This window comes from Wyeomyia smithii, chromosome 2 (assembly GCF_029784165.1).
Source record: "Wyeomyia smithii strain HCP4-BCI-WySm-NY-G18 chromosome 2, ASM2978416v1, whole genome shotgun sequence".
Lineage (NCBI taxonomy): Eukaryota > Metazoa > Arthropoda > Insecta > Diptera > Culicidae > Wyeomyia > Wyeomyia smithii.
Window position 1 is genome coordinate 69615011 of NC_073695.1, and position 19933 is coordinate 69634943.

General features: G+C 38.6%; 1 protein-coding gene across 7 annotated transcripts in view; it reads left to right on the forward strand.

Annotated features, from left to right (window-relative positions):
- The first annotated feature begins 131 nt into the window (after positions 1–131).
- Positions 132–19933, forward strand: part of LOC129720696 (coronin-1C-like) — a 71366-nt gene continuing 51564 nt past the window's right edge. The window contains exons 1-2 of one of the 7 annotated variants that reach the window (XM_055672271.1): positions 132–528; positions 628–1052. In XM_055672271.1, coding sequence (XP_055528246.1) covers positions 744–1052 — 309 coding nt within the window. In that variant the 5' untranslated portion in view covers positions 132–528; positions 628–743. Of the gene's footprint in view, positions 529–627; positions 1053–19933 lie in introns of those variants that run through there. The other 6 variants (XM_055672272.1, XM_055672274.1, XM_055672273.1 and 3 more) reach the window with 6 other exon arrangements.

Genomic DNA, 19933 nt, shown 5'->3' on the forward strand with positions numbered 1-19933 from the left:
GATATTTTTGTTCCAGATACAGATGTTCAGATTTTTTCAAGGGAAAACACAGATTTAAATGTGGCAACCCTGGTTGCGGCTGCGGCCTCTGCAAACGAAGAAGAAGATTTTCCACAACAGTCTCTTGAGATCCGTTGTTTCGTTCGGTTGTCGTTTTCGCGTGTGTGGTGGCTGAAGCAAATAAAATAAGTTTCTGAATATCTAGCGGAGTTACCGAGAGTTTTTTTTTGTCTTCTATTGTGCGCTGGTTTGTTTTCAAATCGTTTTTGAGCAATCACTTTCTGTTGCGCGATTAATTCGCTGGCAACGAGAGAAGTTTACCTTTGTATCAAAACAAAAATATAGCCATATAACAGTAACAAGTTGCTGTGTGTATGGTAAATGCAGTTCCAGTCATGTTCAAAAGCGAGCGAAGTGATTGCTAGTTTGCCAATATCAGCGAGTTTGATATCGCAAAATTAACAATAAATCAGAAGTGTATTTCGTCCACTGCTTTATAATTATACCATCAGAATTTGTGTAGCAAACGTAAGATTTTAAATAAATCTTTTATATATAATAAATCGTTTTTACCGGCTCTTTCTCGATTTTTTTTTGCTTATGTTTTACGATAATTGTTTAATATAGCGAAAGTAAATTTATCAGCATATAATTTGCCCTTGAACCTTTTGATCTCACTAAAGCAAATCAGCAGTAGTTGTGTCGTTAGCGTTGCATAGTCGAGCCCTGAATACGTGTGTGTCATGCTACGGCCAATGTCGAAAGTGGAAAGCCGTTTGTTATCCAGTGGAGCCGGTAATGCCGGTGGAAAATTGCTGATTGAGGAAAATAACGTTCTTCACCAAGGAAACTGCAAAAGATCTTTGACCGGCGACGACGAGGAACTCTTGGCAGCATTGAAGCAGCAATTGGAGAAAAAACCTACCGAGAAAGAGCTACAGATGGGAGTAACATCAATCATGACTTCGGAAGCGATACCAGCTGATGACGGGGCGGACAAAAACAACAGCAGTCTGGTCGACTCGCGAGGCTGTGCTAAACCACAGAAAAAGGTAACGAAAAAGCGATTTTTGCAGTCTTTTGTTCATTTACTATTTCGTGCTATCACTGCCGTAGTACGCATAAGCATCACATGTTACAAGAAAGCAAAATAAGAGAAACGCATTAGAAGTTTTAAATATGCGTCGATTGGTTCCAGTGTGACAAATTGACTTCGAATTTTTTGAAGTTTTCTAGAATAAACCTCATGTTTTGAAAACATATTTACAAATATGATTAAAATTATGACGTTAGGTAATAAAACCTCAAAAATGGTAAAATGTAACATGTGACGCTTGTGCATCATATGGCAGTATACTACTTCATTGGAAAAACAATATTCTTTAGAAAAAATGAATGAATAGTTGCATCCAATTCTATTAAATCACACATTCCAACAATTATGGCCGAATAATTATTGTCCACAACTGGAAGGATTATAAGGAGTGCTTTTCATTACAGTTATTCCTAACTTCCTTGAAAATGATATAAACTCAGAGAAGTTGAAAAGTGGATTAAAACCGCAATGATTCTTTCGTTATTAACTGCATTAGCATCAGCTTTTATTTTTCATTTGTTTATACCTAAATCCATTTGGAGAAACTGTCCATGATCAGCAAAAATACTTTCTGACCGGTGTAAAGCAAATCAACATGTATAAACCTTCCTATCTACGCTTGTATCAGTGGTCAAGTTTTATTTTTGGTTGCAAATAATCAACACGCTGGTGGTAACAAAAAATTTTCTCCTGCCTTGAACTTTTCTTGAATAAAAGTTAGTTGTTAGTTGTTAGCCGATTTTTAGTTTTATTTCATCTATTTTTCCATTAAAACAAAGTTTGTTAAAGCAGGTAACACTAATGAACTAGGATTCATAAGTGGAATATTTTTCGAAATTGAATATCAGCTGATTTTTTGGTTGAAAACAAATCGATTTTATAAGGATACACGACTAAGCCTGTATTGGTGAGGTCTGGCGTAGAAAGCTATATACTATTGAACAGACGTATTATAAGAATCTAATGTGTTTTACTTTTGTTATCTGTTTTCCGGGTTCGAATCACCGTAAATCTAATCTTCTCGGATTTCGATTGATGTTTTTCGGTGAAATATAATTTAAATTTTAAATTTCGGCGAAAAAATCAATTGAAACCCGAGAAGACTTGTTATTTGTAACTACCGACCGCCATCCTGTTATAACTATCACCAGAAAAAACTGATCTGCAAACTGTTATATCTTAACTATACCGAAGCGATGCACATGCAAAGGTTTTAAAACCTCCCTTGGCTATCTTGAAAGATTGAACATCCACTCATTACTTCGGTTAGAGTAAATATTAAATTAAATCTTTGTCAAATCGGCCAACAATATGGTAAAATAAACCATCAAAAGTTATGAAAACAAATCCTCATTAGTCTCTCTAATAATCATGAAAAATCTATAGAAAATTCCTGAGTCAAGTTAATGCTCTTCATATATGTACTCTTTATGAAAATCAATTGGAACTCATGATTAACCCGTATCGACAAAATGATGCCCTATTAGGGTGGTCGGTATTACCGACTTTTTGAAAAATCGGTATTTCGGTATTCATAAAAATAAAAACCGGTAAGAAACCGGTATTTTTAATTTTTTTCGGGTTAATACAAACCAGGGGTGACTCGTGGACTTTGAACCTACTTTTCCAACTACAAAGCTCTTAAAATCATAGTTTGGGGAAGTAATGATGATTGTCCGCGAAAAAACGCAAGTCATTCTCTCTGTAAAGTTAAAAATAAGACTGAAAAATAATTAAAGATATAGGGTGTCAAACGTCTCCGGCAGTGGTTTTCTTCGGCCGGTTTTCTGCTGCAGTCTTATGCATAAACCTGCCGAAGACGTTACCTACACAAATTTGGATTTGAAATTTTTTTTTTGCATAGCGCCTTAGGTTGCATCTATGTATGAACGTGCCGCTGCATAATTATGTTTTTGCATTCATGAGTACCTATGATTCATTACGGTAAATTTTTTGTTTTTTGTAAGACCATTTCTTGTGGTATATGTTCCGAATACAACACTGGATAAATTTAACAGTGTTTGAAAAACTTCAATGAATGAATCTAGTGATATGATTATGAAGAGCATAATTTCGAAACTCATGTTAACAAAAAAACATGTAGATTTTTATTTGAATTTTCATTCACATCGCAAAACTTAGTTTCAAATCAGTGAATACCTAACTTTTAAATTCTTAGAAAAACAATATTTGAAACTGTTGAGAAGAGTATATGAATGAAGAAAAAAAAACAAGTTTGACAAGTTTTTTTTTATTTAAAGAAAAATACCGAAAATACCGGTTTTTTCTCCTCTCCAATACCGATATTTCGGTATTGGAAAAATATCGGTTTTACCGGTTTTTGTTTTACCGGTAATCTACCCTATGCCCTAATCAGCCCCGAATTCCCCGTGAGTATTTTATTTTTTTTTTCAACTTTGGATAGCTACTGCATCCACTTACCAAACTTAACTAACTTGATATGATTTTCATAGAACTATTCCCAAATGATGGAAATTTCATTGAATTTCATTTGAAGTCAAGAAATGTTCTACGTGTCAAATGATGACATATGGCATCATTGGGTTGATTCGGGTTAAAATGAAATTCAATGACATTTCCATCATGAGCAGTTCCACAAGAAATGTTCCAGTTTTAATATTTGTTTAAATAGCAAATTTCGATTTGGCCGAAACTTTGCATAGACGTTTCTATAGGCAAAAGATGCCGTTTTGTGCTACTGGTTAAATTTTTCAAAACACAACTCATTTTTGAGAAGCTATTGATAAATGCTATTTTGGGAAGGTATTGATGATTGCAAATATTTTTTGGGCTAAAACGGTTTGTTTGATCGATGTGACGTCTTCGGCAAAGTTGTAGATAATAATTTTGTCTTTCCGAAAAAAAAAAACATACACTCTAAGAAAAAGTTATTTATTTTGTGAAAAAAAGTTGAAAGAAAAATTAAAAACTTACCTGAAAAAGCTCATTATTTAAAAACCTATTTTCTTAGTATAAAAACTACAAAAGCTTATCTGAATAGTGCAGTCTGTCCGATCATGGAGAAATGAGGGAAAAGAGGTTATTATTTTTTCCCTTGATTTCTCCATGATCAGACAAATTGCATTGTTTAGGTAATCTTTTGTTTTTATATAAAAAAAATAGATTAAAAAAAACGAGCATTTTTAAATAATAAATTTTTAATTTTTCTTTTAGCTTTTTTTCAAAAAATAAATTATTTTTTCTTAGAGAGCTTGTTTTTTTCGGAAAGACAAAATTATTATCTACAACTTTGTCGAAGACGTCATACCGATCAAACAAACCGTTTTTGCCCTAAAAATATTTGTAATCATCAATATTGCCGTTCCAAGCATAGTTGTCCCATGTTCTACACAAACCTTATGCACGCTGGGACAACTATGCTTCGAACGGAAGAATACCTTCCCAAAATAGCATTTATCAACAGCTTCTCAAAAATGAGTCGTGTTCCAAAAAATTAAACAATTAGGCAATGGCATCTTTTGCCTATAGAAACGTCTATGCAAAGTTTCAGCCTAATCAAAAATGGTCGATAAAATTGGTTGCCCGTTTCTCTGTGGAATTGCTCTCATTTGGCAATACTTGTCAGAGAAAATCGCATCAAGTCTTTTTAGTTTTGTACGTGGACGCAGTAGCTATTCAAAGATGAAAAAAGTAAAATACTCAGGGAATTTCGGGCTGATTCGAGTTGAATGAAAAACGCGAGCAGAAATCAGCGTTACCTATTTAGGCTGCAAATATCGATAAAGCCATCTTCATATATAATTTGCCCTAGGAACGGTAACCTGCCATCTTGCATTATACATGTATCTTCATATGATTTTTATGTGTGTAGTTTTCCTTGGTATTTTAAGAGAACGTAACTAAATTGTTTGGCAAGTACGCCAAAAACATCTACCATGGAACCAGTGACGATGAACGCATTTCTCCGTTTTCTTGGTTAGGTCAAACTTGCACTGCGAAGTTGCGCCCAGCTGGTCGGCCTCGGGAATCACACCGCCAAAGATGCCGATCTGTGATTACTTGGCCTCGCACTGTGTATGTAAGACTACATCGCCGTTGCCAACATGTCTTATGCTCTCGTTCACCAACTTCACCAGTTTGCTGTAAACTTATAGCGAATTTCTTTATTCCACCAGCGCACCTCGTTTTGACCTGGAAGCGCACTAACTGCTGTCAAAACCCTTCTTTATTCGCTCGATTTTGACCCAGTTTTGACCTGCCGTGTTGCCCGAAGCGCACTGTAAAATTTGTCAGCTTCAACCCACCACCGCACGTGCTAAGTTCGTAAACAATTATCTGGCATCTCTTTCTTACTTGCATCTTAAATGGCGATGACGTTTCATTATTCCTCGGCAGTTTTGCCCGCACACCGTGGAATAAAGAAATTCGCTATTAGGTATACAGTTCTGTTTCGTAATGTGTGGTTCCACCATCTTTGGTCGGGTGTCATCCTCTTTGATGATAAAATAGCACGGATTATTTCTTCCTAAACCCGAAATAAGGTGAAATTTATGATTGTCGAAAAGTATTTCATTTACTGTATTACGGTATTGCGTACTAAAGTGATTGTGTTATGTGACATTGAAATACACTTCGAGCTTTGTTTGACGTTTAGTAAATTGTGTCGACTTCCACTTTTCCAGACAGAGTACACATTATGTAATACTACGCGGAGCAAGACTGTACCTTTGAATCAAAACAAAACGAGAAAATGGAAATGCAAATAATCGTATGTGTAGCTATTAAATCTTTTCCAGATGTACATACCTACTTATATGCAAATAAACTGTAAGCGGTTCCGATCGTTGACGCTGCTTGCGTCTACCTTTTTGCTTGGTGTTTCTATCTGGAAGCATCTCAACAGAAAAGTGCAGGTTTTAAAACAAAGTTGATGAAAAAACTCATGCAAATTTCAAACCCACTTTTATGTAAGGGAAATGACAACGTTATGATATTCACTCATATATGGTGGAGTTTTTCACTCCATTGAAAGTGTATCAACACAGCCCAAGTTTAGGTTCGCATTTTTTTATTGGCTGCTGTGTTTACAAACGGTACGTGATACTTGGCGCGTTGAGTTAACCTCGTTTTCCAATGAATATAGTATTTCTTCATTTTAGTTTCGAATTCCAACACCGATAGCACGTTTTCTAATACCTTTCGTATCGCTTCCGGAATAGTGTTCAAATACAAAAAAGTGGTATTAAAAGTATTAAAAGTGTTGTCAATGTAGTGACTTCAATTATATATGAATTGTTTGCTAGCTTGTTCGACCGTTATCTTATCAGTGCAAGATACTTCACTGCAGCGAGTAAAGAACGTTGTCGGTAATAGCGTTATCCAATCAATAATTTATCGATCCGCGGTGCATTCTTCATGGTCCCGTTGACGAGTGATTTTTTTTCTTAGCATACGTAAAACGTGGGGTTTAGAATGTAGGAATTCGTCTACACTGTTTGATGATAATAGCCTTCGTAAGCTTTAATCGCATTCAGTCAGAGTGCTGAAAAACGGAATGATGATTGAAACGGATGATGATTGAAATTCCAATAGCTTACATTAATGTTGTGTTAACAATCAAAAACAAAAACAAAAATGAATACGTACTCAACAGCGACTCTAACATATTATCTGGGCTCAACAACGTCATAATAATCCAAATTTCGCAGAAAAAAAAAATATAACTCGAGTAGGAACTAAATCTGAAGTTTTTTCGACACAGAGTTCACGGCCTCTACAGTTGGCTGTTAGGCAAAAGGAACACCCCAGTATGAAAGCCATATCAGGAAATTGCCACTGTACCAATCAGCACAAAACTGTAGCACATTGATTATGAAACATAAATCAAATCATACTTGGAATAAATGTGTACTGAATCTTGCACTCTCACCTGTGGAACATGCTTCTAAAACGATAGATTTTATTCATGAAAATTGTAATAACCAGCATGGCTTAAACGTTGATCGGTGTCAAGTCACGTTTGCAAAGTATATGCAGCATCTGCGAGGAGAGTTTGCTTTGAAAACAGATTATGTGCAATGCACGCAGATAGTAGCGTTAGTGTTGGACACAGTTCTAGCTTCGGTTAAGATGTTTGAGCTTACCACTGCATGTTACAATAGTGTAAAATTAAATTGAACAAATATTCTTCGCAACGTTTCGCGTAGGTCTATCCCTGAAACCTGTAACGTAATCAGTGACGAAGAAAAACTATCCGTTGTACTGCACCTTGCTCCTATTCCTAAGTACATATCTCTGCTGTTCGCGCGCCCAAACAACGTCAGTAATGAATGTTATCTTTCAATTTGATGTTTACGGTGTACGGTTTTCTGCACCGATGAGAGCACTTTGCTTGCTGCATTCATTAAATCCAGGCAACATCGAGTTGGGTTTTGTTTTCCTGTGCCGAGGGGGGCTTTATTTTATTTTATTTTTCATTTTTCGTTGTTTATCGCTCCTTACATGCACGTCCATCTCAACGTCAAGTTGGATAGCGCAAAAAAATCACACGTATTGAGCTGAAACCAGGGCCATCGTCAGACAGCTTCACAGCTGTTCAAACTTCTGGTTGGTGGATGTTGATTATGATGATCCGGTCTCGCTGGCTGGAGGAACCTATTAGCCGGCACTGGTCGAGAGGGTACATCTTTTCCAACGAGCAACGGTTGCGGAACTATAGCAGCCGAGCGAATGTGTGGAAATTTCTATCATTATTGCGCGAGCCGATGGAATCGCTCAAATTGGCTGTTAAATGTGGAGTTAAGTTGCAATATGGCCCTGCAGTGAAATAGCGGTCGTTGTCTTGGAAGGGGTCGAGTGCGGTATTCATTTCTATACAATCAAACTGAACAATGCCCCCTGCCAACTAACGTTTGATGCCGATTTTTCATTTAGATGAAAAATACATTTTCTTCATGTTTGAGTTTAAATACTACTTGTTAAATCTTGTCGTATTGGTATTGTCTCAATAGAAGTTAGAATAATTTCTCTTTAGATGTATCAACGGTTTGATTGGGACGCAAGGAATGATTGTCAGAGTTTATTGTTATTAAATATTGTTTTTAAAGTATTAACCATATGAAACGATACATCAAAGTCGTACAGCCAATATGAAAAGTTCATTTTATAATTACACCTAAAACATTGCATGTTGTACTAGATTTTGTTTTCAATCCAAACAACAGTAAATGATGATCTTGGGAATCCTATCCTACCTCGTAATAATAAATCGCACGATGCTTCTAATGAGGTTTTACTAATACAAACTATACTGAGTCAACATCCTGCAACCATTAAGAATTGATTGGATATCCGCACCCATGAAGAGCTGGTAGATGCGTGTCCACTCTGTGGTCAGATGCCGTGAAGTGGTTGGTTGATTGACACAGATAAATATTATGAGACAACACCCAATGCAGTTACCGACAAGTTATACAGTAGCTGACATCAGTGCATGTCAACGATAATGATGATGTTATGAAAGGCGGGATAAACGCGTCATCTGTCAGGGCCTATTTGAATGAGGTATAAAGTAAAATAGCATACGTTATCGGTGGTCAAAATTGTAGTGATTTTGCACTTTTTTTTAGACAATCCTCACCTTTTACGACTAAAATAAACTTTGTTCTTTTTTTTGTGATGAGCTTACGATCCATACAGTCCCAACAAATATTTGACATAATAACTTTGAGCGACTGAATGAAAGATGCAATGCACTCAATGAAGCAGTACAGTCATAGTTTGAACACAGAACAAACTTTGATCTAGAATTCGCGAATTGAACGCAAATAATTCATTAGGGTTGGGGCGATATCGATAAAACTGATAGTATCGATATTATCGCATACAGCTTATTGATACGATATTCGACATGTATAGGACGAATTTTCTAACGAAAGTCTAAACCAAATAGAGGTAATATAACGAATTTGAAAGTTTATTTACAAAGATATCCAAACAAGAAAAAAGCTCTCGAATGTGATGTACTCAAAAATGAAAGTACGCATGTGTCTAGTTCGACCAACAATAAATCTTTGGATTATATTTTCAAGGAATCTTGGACAGGTTATGGACAGCTTCTTGGATTCTGTCTAAATCAGAACCACGATAAGGGTTCGAAAATTGAAGCAATCGGCAATGCGAATTCCTTTTAAACGTTTGTTCTAGAAAGCGGGTGTATGTGGCTAAAGGAGCCGTATTTATCCTGGGAGAGTGAACCAAATCACTTTTTTGCATAACGTTAGTGTGAATGACTTCATGTTCAATTAAGGACAAACGGTATTGAATCCACAAATGGCCGACTTCGAGCCACCACTACGAGTTTTCCCAAGTACAAGACTCGGCAACAGTTGATGCGTCACTTGTGTTTTATGTACTAACTACTACTTTTTCATTAACGATTACCGAGTCTTATGCCATTGAAAATTCAAAATGGTGGCTCGAAGTCGGCTATTTAGGGCTTCAACATCGTTAAACCTTAAACAAGTAACGTTACTGTTCACTAAAATTTAAAACTATGTTACTTTTTACGATAACATTGAATTAAATTTATGAATTATGAACAAATGCCTCAATTCGATATCATTTCGACATCGATATTTTTAAATCCGATATCGTCCCGATACCGATATTCTACTAGAACAAATATCGCGATAACGTTAAAATAGTGTATGGCACATGTTTATAATTCATGTGAAACACAGTCTCAATTCCAAAACGCATGTTAGACGTCGTTCATAAATTACGTATCGCTAAAAACTTAGATTTCAGACCCGCTCTCCCCCCTATGTAGCAATAAGTTCCCCCCTAAAATTACGAACAAACTTACAAATATCGGAACAACAGCAAAAATAGGATGAGTGAAACGTAGTTTTTCAATCAATGTTTGTCAATAATAGGCAATAGTAACAGGAAATTTGCAAGCAGATGCTTTGGTTGAATAACAACAAACATCCTATAATGCCAATATAGTTCACTCCTATATTTTCAATATTTTTTTCATAATTTCGAAGAGACGGCAAGGTAACCAAATTTTACTAAGAAATAATACTGATGGATTTGGACAAAGATACAATTTGAACAAATCACTTATTGAGACCCAATTGGTTATGTTGTTCAAAAACACAAAACAAAACAAAAATAAATAAATGTATGATTAAAAGTAATATGAATGTAATACGAGTTTTTACTTTGGAAAACAATATATCAATATCAATGCATTGCACCAAAAACAAAACTCTAAAAGTTAATGAAAATGTTATAATGCATACTACATTGTGGTAAAGTGGCGCTAAAAACAGGGAACGGAGTGAAAAGCAATCACGAAAGGGCCATTATTGTACCAGTGAGAGCCATCCATCGTGGTCGATTTACACTTGTGCCTAATCGCGTTTTTTTTGCTTTGTTTCGACTGATTTCAGTGGCGTGTTTCCACCATATGGAGACCACGTCCTCGAGACCAAGCGTGATTTGAATTCATGTAATTACCCAGCGTCGCACGGTGAATACCACATTCGACACGTCAAAAAATGATGCCTCAGCTTGTCCATTTGTCCGACGACGACCACCAGGCGGCCAGTAGTTGGGATAGTATAATTTTACCATGTGAAGGCATGAATTATTCACACGTTTATGTTGTAGACCTGTTGTCGGCAGAGTGCGCTTGAGAATGAATGTTGTCCATAAAGTCGGCAGAATCGATACAGCCGTGCATGATGAATAGAACAATGCATTAAAATCTGTCATCAAATATCATGTAGAGAGTTTGTTGGCCGTAATTTGAAGTATTTGCTGCATTACAACAAAAATTTAGCTTATTTTTTGCTTACTCTTTATCAAAAGCATATCGCAACCACTAAATACTGTCCAGTGTCCCTAACACATTTTTTCAGTTGGTATTTAACGCCACATGAAACATGCTCATATTCTAAAAAAAGGTTTAACGAAAAGTAAAAGGGCAGATAATTTGATCAACAAGTCCATAGTATGGACTCCATTATACAAAAGTGGAGTAGACTCGACTCGACTCGACCATGTATTAACGTCGCAGCACTAAATCGAAATCGCGGCTTTCGTTGCGCGCGACTTTTCGCTTCGACTTAAAATATCCTCACGTGGGAAGTAGTGCGCTGTATAGCACATCTGATGCACTATACCAGCGGTTCTCAACCTGGGGTACGCGTACCCCTGGGGGTACTTGAAAGCCTTCAGGGGGTACGCGGAAGAAAAATCAGTAATGGCGGACAAAGAAATATTTCTTTATAATACTTTGTTGTTCAATCTTGCTCTTAAAACAAGACTGTAGCAATCATTGTTTGACCATAGTTTAATTTGAAACCTTAACTAGACTTCCACAATATGATCTACCACTACTCTTTTCCACTTTACGAGAATATTCCAAGCTAGGGGGTACAATCGATATGAAAAATATTGCCAAGGGGTACGCGGACAAAAAAAGGTTGAGAACCGCTGCACTATACAGCGCACTATTTGCGACGTAAGGTATAATGTGCGGCATGAGAATAGAATCAATTGTCGCCAGTCGACAATTACAATTTTCAACTAAATGGATAATATTTCAAATGAAATTAGTTGCTCGGCGAAGCTTCTGTAATACAGCCAAATATTTTTTCCTGATGACCCAGTCTACTGCGTCAGTATCGTCACCACCATCATCATCAGTAGAGACGGTGGTAATTCGCGGCAAAAAAGATGAAAATTCGCGGGTGGCAAAATAGAAAATATTCGAATTTCGCGGTAGTTTCGCGGCACCCTTTTTTCTCAGAAAATACTGAATAAAGTGGTTTTTTCTCTGGTGAAAACAAGAAACAACTATTTAATTTAATTTAATGGACGGTAATTCAACCGCACAGTCCATAATTTCTTTGTATTACTAACTAAAAGCATGTGCTGTGTCAAATTTTTTTCAGTTATATTGTGGTGTCGGTAGGCACGTATTACTCATGTTATACTGGCTCACGCTGCGTTCCGTATCTAGGTTCCGAAAATCGATAAATATTTAATTCCCAACCGGGAAAATTCCGCGATTCGAATACCTACCAAAATTTTAATACTATTGCAACTTGGATTTTATGGCTGCACTCTCAGGAATTCTATCATGCAAGTCGCCAATCGCAAAATTCAATTAGGACTGACAAAATCGCGTTGTAAGAGAGCGGTTGTAGTACTGTTTCATGTTATTGGTTGCGTAGAAAACGACCTTCCATTGTCATCTAGGTGCCCATTAATCTTTATCTTTGCTGGTTGTCATGAATTTCATAGGTTGCAAATCAAAATGTTTCATGATTGTCATTATAACTTTCGCGGCATTTCGCGGGTTTCTGTGAATTTCGCGGTCGAAGCTAGATTTCGCGGAATTCGCGGCTTCCGCGAAATCGCGATTTACCACTGTCCCTAATCATCAGTCATGTGCATTAAAAAATGGTAGCATTGTTTTGGTTTCGTTGTTTTGCCTCATAAACAAAGGGTTACTAAGAAAGCCAAGTATGAATAAAAAATAACTACGTATTTAGGATTACATTGCGTTTTTCTCACACATGTGAGTTGCGTACAACTTGAATCAAAATTGCAGAAATACTGCAACAAAAACTAATCGCCAACTTCGTGACGGTGCACTGGAAATTCAATACCTTTAAGTCAGAGATTGATGTTAACCAATTATCAGTTTGCCTTTCAGGAGGAAACCTGAATGTTGATTTGCTTATAGTTACTGATGTTCTACAGGAAAACTTTTTGAGCATTGCAGTAAGTAACTACCATAAGCAGCAATAAAAAATAAATCTAGGTTGCTAATACTCTAGTCTTCGGTCTTCTAACGCCTTCCAGGTAACAGCAGCTACATGTGTACAAGACATAGTTTAACTTTCCAAAATGCCCTTGAATTTGGATAGATAACAATTATGTGTCCTCAAACAAATTTTCCAAAATGACATATAAGCCATAATTTTACGGCGCCATCAATAAAGTAATTTGCATATTGCTTGAGCAATGCCTAAATGACAGTAACACATAAACGAAATAGATCAACATTCGTTGTTTTGCTTTCGTCTCGATTAGACGCAAATTGTTTATCTCCGTTTGAGTTCGCAAAATAACAATACACGAGTTATCGTACGGGTGTTTTTTTTTGTCGATTAGTTCTTGTGCGATAACAATAGCCTGCAGTATATCGGCAGAAACATCTTCTGCACACTGGTAGGGGCAGGCTACCCTGCCAGTGATCTGATACGCAGCTGATATATCAGCGAGAATAATTCTCCCGCACCGCTGTTACCCCGCTAGCAGCACGGACCACCATACGATCGAGCGAGTGGAAGTCAACTACAAGTGGCATCTACAAGGTCGCGTGTAGGATACGGCCACTGTGTCACAACACGAAGCTGGATCGTCATTGTTTGTTCTGCGGAGATGCTCGATTGATCCTACTATCAGCCGTGAGGTCGTGACTTAGAGGTTCGGTGAAGTATTCACTTTAGAATTTTTATCACTATAATTAATATTATTATTATTATTGTTATTATTATTATAATTATTATTATTATTGTTATTATTATTATTATTATTATTATTATTATTAGTATTATTTCTATTATTTCTATTGTTATTATTATTAGTATTACTGTCTTTTTTTTATTTGATCCATTGTAGTTTGAAATATTGTTTTTAAAATTTAATATCAACTATTTGATCCCCCCCCCCCCACACATTCGAATATTTATCGTTTGTGTGCGGTAGAGCGTAACGCTCCCGCAAAATGGAAGACATGCAGGTGCAACTTTTTCTGGGTGTGGAAACAAATGGGGAAGAAATTGAAATTTCCCCCAGCAGTTCTCCCTTACCTTCCCCTGCACCACCCCCGCTACCTAGCCCCGTACCAAGGGTACCGGAAATACGGGTAAAAGCTTACCCAGATGCCGCTAGCGGCCCCTACGTTGTTTTCTTCCGGCCCATAAAAAACCTTTGAATATAATTCAAATAGGCAAAGACCTGGCAAAACAGTTTTCGGCCGTAACCGAGATTACGAAGGTGAGGCCGAACAAACTGCGAGTTGTCGTGAGTAGCTTGAAGCAAGCAAACGAAATTGCTAGCTACGAGCTCTTTACGAGGGTGTACCGCGTGTACATCCCTGCCAAAGACGTGGAGATCGATGGTGTGGTTACCGAAGGAAGCCTCACGGTCGATGACATTTTGCGTCACGGGGTTGGCTGCTTCAAGAACCCCCTGATTCAAGATGTAAAGATACTGGATGTCAAGCAATTGCATTCAGTATCCATCGAAGAAGGGAAGAAGAAATTCCTCCCTTCGGATTCCTTCCGTGTAACATTCGCCGGATCCGCACTGCCGAACTACATCTCTTTGGACAGGGTTCGTCTGCCTGTACGCCTGTTCGTACCGCGGGTCATGCATTGCCAAAACTGCAAGCAGTTAGGTCATACAGCCACCTACTGCTGCAACAAGGCACGCTGCAGCAAGTGCGGAGGCAATAATGCTGAGACCGCTTGCAGTGAAGTACTGAGAAGTGTCTTTACTGCGAGGGAACTCGGCATGACCTTTCGGCGTGTCCTGCGTACAAACAGCGCGAGGAAAAAATTAAGCGTTCCCTTAAGGAACGATCAAAGCGCTCTTTTGCAGAAATGCTTAAGAGGGCTGAGCCACCCTCGACAGGAAACATCTTTTCCTTTTTGCCAACCGATGAGGGTACATCTGACGATCCCGTCGAAGGGTGTTCTTATGCCTTGCCAGAGGGATCTAGGAAGAGGAGAATGCTCAACTCTCCTAATCTTTATCGCAAAGGTCGTAAGATAACCCCTAGCGGAATGACCAATAAGACAACACAAAAAGGAAGCGGTGAAGAAAAACCGAAGCAAGTACCCCCCGGTTTTAATTTCAAATCAAACCAGGAGTACCCACCGCTTCCTGGGGCACCAAAAACCCCTCGTGCACCCATTTCTCGATCAGAAGACATAAAAGAAACAGGGTTCATAAAATTCTCTGATATTGTGGACTGGATATTTAAGACATTCAACATACCAGATCCCCTTCAAAACATTCTTCTTGCCCTTCTCCCCACAGTGAAAACCTTTTTGAAGCAACTCACAGCAACTTGGCCCCTCATTTCAGCTATCGTATCTTTCGATGACTAATACGTCGAAAGAGGTTAGGAATTTTATCACTGTATTACAGTGGAATTGCAGAAGTATCATCCCCAAATTCGATTTATTTTCACATTTGATAAACACATACAATTGTGATGCGTTCGCGCTCTGTGAAACTTTGATCAATTCAAATGACCAACTTAATTTCCACAATTTCAACATCATTCGTCGAGATCGAGACTCACACGGTGGAGGGGTACTTTTAGGGATCAAAAAGTGCTATTCTTTTTTCAGAATCGACCTCCCCTCGATCTCGAATATTGAAGTTTTTGCCATTCAAACGAATATGAATGGAAAAGATGCCATTCAAACGAATATGAATGGAAAAGACCTTTGCCTTGTTTCGTTATATATTCCCCCATCCGCGCGGATTGAACAGAAGCAACTCCTTGATATAGCAGAATTGCTTCCCGCACCTTTTTTGATTTTGGGAGATTTTAACTCTCACTGTTCGCTATGGGGGTCGCTGTACGACGACAACCGATCTTCTTAAATCTGCAACTTGATCGACGATTTCAATATGACACTTTTGAATACTGGGGAAGCGACACGTGTACCTAATCCTCCAGCACGTGAAAGCGTGCTTGACCTATCCCTCTGCTCGACATCACTAGCGTTAGATTGCCAGTGGAAAGTAATCAACGATCCCCACGGTAGTGATCATCTTCCAATCGTTATATCCATTGCTAATGGTTCAACTCCCCCGAACCCAATCAATATTTCCTACGACCTTACACGTAATATTGATTGGAAGCGTTATGAGTCTATTATAGCGGAATCTATCGAGACTCACGAGGAACTTCCTCCGGAGGAAGAATACGCGTTCTTAGCTGGCTTGATAATCGCCGCCGCGACTCAAGCTCAGACGAAACCGATACCCGGGGTAACGATTAGACAGCGCCCTCCCAACAAATGGTGGGACAAAGAGTGCTCTGAGCTGTACGCGCGAAGGTCCGCGGCGTATAAGGACTACCGGGAGTACGGCACTGTCAACCTACTTCGAAAGTACGAGGCACTGGGCAGGCAGATGAAGAGCTTAGAAAAGGCGAAAAAACGCGGGTACTGGCGGCGGTTCGTAAACGCGTTGTCGAGGGAAACAGCGATGAGCACTCTTTGGGATAACGCCAGGCGCATGCGAAACCGTGACGTTTCGAATGAGAGTGAGGAGTATTCAGATCGCTGGATACTCGATTTTGCCAAAAAGGTCTGTCCGGACTCTGTACCGGAACAGAAAACCTTTCGCGACGCGTTTTTAGTAACTACGGAAGAGCCTCCATTTTCGATGTTGGAATTTTCAATGGCTCTCCTGTCATGCAACAATAAGGCTCCAGGGTTAGATAGAATAAAATTCAACCTGTTCAAGAATCTACCCGACTCTGCAAAAAGACGCTTGTTGAATTTGTTCAACAAGTTTCTTGAGCTAAATATTGTTCCGCATGACTGGAGGGAGGTAAAAGTCATTGCTATTCGGAAACCCGGGAAACCCGCCTCTGATCACAATTCATATAGGCCGATTGCGATGCTCTCTTACCTCCGAAAATTGATGGAGAAAATGATCCTCTTACGGTTAGACAAATGGGTCGAAACAAACGGTTTACTTTCAGATACTCAATTTGGCTTTCGCCGGGGCAAAGGGACGAACGATTGCCTAGCGTTGCTTTCTACTGAAATTTAACTCGCATTTGCTCGAAAAGAGCAAATGGCTTCTGCGTTCTTGGATATTAAGGGGGCTTTTGACTCTGTCTCTGTAGAAGTTTTAAGCGCGAAACTTCATTCGCAGGGACTTTCACCAAATTTGAATAACTTTTTGCTCAATTTGTTGTCAGAAAAGCATATGTATTTCTCACATGGCGATTCGACAACTTCCCGAATTAGTTACATGGGCCTTCCCCAGGGCTCATGTTTAAGTCCTCTCTTATATAATTTTTACGTCAATGACATCGATGAATGTCTTGCAAATTCATGCACGCTAAGGCAACTTGCAGACGATAGCGTTGTATCCATTACTGGTAGCGAGGCTAGCGATCTGCAAGGACCATTGCAAGATACCTTAGACAATTTGTCAGAATGGGCTCTTAAGCTGGGTATCGAATTCTCTCCGGAGAAAACTGAGCTGGTCGTTTTTTCTAGGAAGCATAACCCAGCTCAGCTGCAGCTCCTACTAACGGGTAAAACGATCACTCAGGTTTTAGTCGCTAAATATCTCGGGGTCTGGTTCGACTCTAAATGCACCTGGGCTTGTCATATTAGGTATCTGACACGAAAATGCCAACAGAGGATTGATTTTCTTCGTACGATTACCGGAACCTGGTGGGGTGCCCACCCGGGAGACCTTCTAAGGTTATACCAAACAACGATATTGTCAGTTCTTGAATACGGTTGTTTCTGCTTTCGCTCCGCAGCGAACACGCACATTATAAAATTGGAGAGAATACAATATCGTTGTTTGCGTATTGCCTTGGGCTGCATGCAGTCGACCCATACGATGAGTCTTGAAGTGCTAGCGGGTATCCTTCCGTTGAAACATCGTTTTTGGAATCTCTCTTACCGGTTGCTAATTCGATGCACAGTTATGAACCCATTAGTAATTGAAAATTTCGAGAGGTTGGTCGATCTTCAATCTCAATCCAGATTTATGACTTTATATTTTGACTATATGGCTCAAGATATTAATCCTTCTTCATACGATTCCTCCAATGTCGCACTTTTAGATACTTCTAATAATGCTATATTCTTCGACACCACCATGAAAGAAGACATTACTGGTATCCCGGATCAATTGCGACCCCAAAAGATCCCTAAGATTTTTTCCAATAAGTTTAAACATGTTAGTTATGATAAAAGGTTTTACACTGACGGATCTAATCTAGATGAGTCCACTGGCTTCGGTGTTTTTCACGAAAATTTTACCGCCTCCTACAAACTCGATGCTTCTGCTTCCGTGTACGTCGCAGAACATGCTGCCATTCAGTATTCCTTGGGATCATCGAAACCCTACCCATAGACCACTACTTCATCTTCACAGACAGTCTCAGTGCCATTGAGGCTCTGCGATCGATGAAGCCTGTGAAGCACACCCCGTATTTCCTGGGGGAAATACGGCGGTTTTTAAGTGCTCTAACAGATAAAAATTACCCTTAGTGCTATTGATGGCGATATTTATGAAAGACCAATTGCTTATGATAAATTTTATAGCATTTTGCGTCAGAGAACACTCAACAGTTGGCAATTATCATGGAACTCAGATGAACTGGGACGGTGGCTACATTCCATTTTTCCTAAGGTATCGACGAAAGCATGGTTCAAGGGGTTGGATGTAGGTCGGGACTTCATTCGCATGATGTCCAGACTTATGTCCAATCACTACACGTTAAACACGCATCTCTTTCGTATAGGGCTTGTAGACAGTAATCACTGCGTTTGTGGCGATGGCTACCATGACATCGAGCATGTTGTTTGGTCGTGTACCGAATACTGTGGTGTTAGGTCCGAGCTTATAGATTCTCTTCGGGCCCGAGGAAAACAACCGAACGTATCCGTTAGAGACATTCTGGGAAGCGGTGATCTCCAGTACATGACACAGCTGTACGGGTTTATAAAAAATGCTGGAATTAAAATTTGATTTTTTTTTATCTATTTGTTAGATTACAATTCCCGTCATAAACTGAATGAAAATGATACACCATGTTGGAGACACTAAAACGAAGACTCGGCATCTTCATGTTCACGCAGACACCTCAGACCAAAACTGCTCGAATGGAACATCACTGCTTAGGCATGTACAAATAAATGAATCCTGTAACTCAATATAGTTAAAATCAAAATTGTAACTCCCCTCCTCTCACCTTAAATCCCCACTAGCTCGTAGTCGGCAGCGAGATATAAAAAATGTGCCTCCCTCTTTTCCCTGCTATCTTAGAATTAAAAAAAACATGTACTTGGCTCAGTTAAACATAATTTGTATCGTGTCGTGTCAAATAAACTATTTTAAACTAAAAAAAAACGAAATAGTTTACCTGAAAAACTAATTTAACATGTATTAAACAGATTGCTTCTAGTTTCTTTGAAGGTAATATTGTTTTTTTGCGATCCATCATAAACCTTGGAGGAGTAAAACATCAAAAACAAATCGAGTTGTAGGATTTGTTCTATACTGCATGGAATTATTGCCAACACTTCGCTTTCCACTCACATATTCCTGATTGGAAGTGACTGAGTAGAATAGTAAACAGTATACGTACTCATAGTGCTATGTGAATTAATAAATATTTCAATAATCGTGATAATATTTGCGATCAGTCATCCTGCCGCAACCATGGCGTCAGCTGATCGTAACGTCTTAATTCGTGCTGTCCGAGGCTATTGAAAAATATTTATGTCTGAAGCATGATTGAAACTCAAGCTGAAGCGCTTGCGTATGTGGCTCTTTGAATCTCTTTGAATATATCGATTTACGTAGACTGGATAAATATTAATCGTGTTCACATCATGTTTGCCACATATATATTCTGCGATGTAAGTAAATTCTCTAATTAGTTGCACTCATCAACTCAAGAACTTTCTTTTGAAGACTATGCTACTAATTTCTTATACTCATTAACCCTAGAAAAATAGCCTGCGTCAATTTGACTCCTCGAATTAA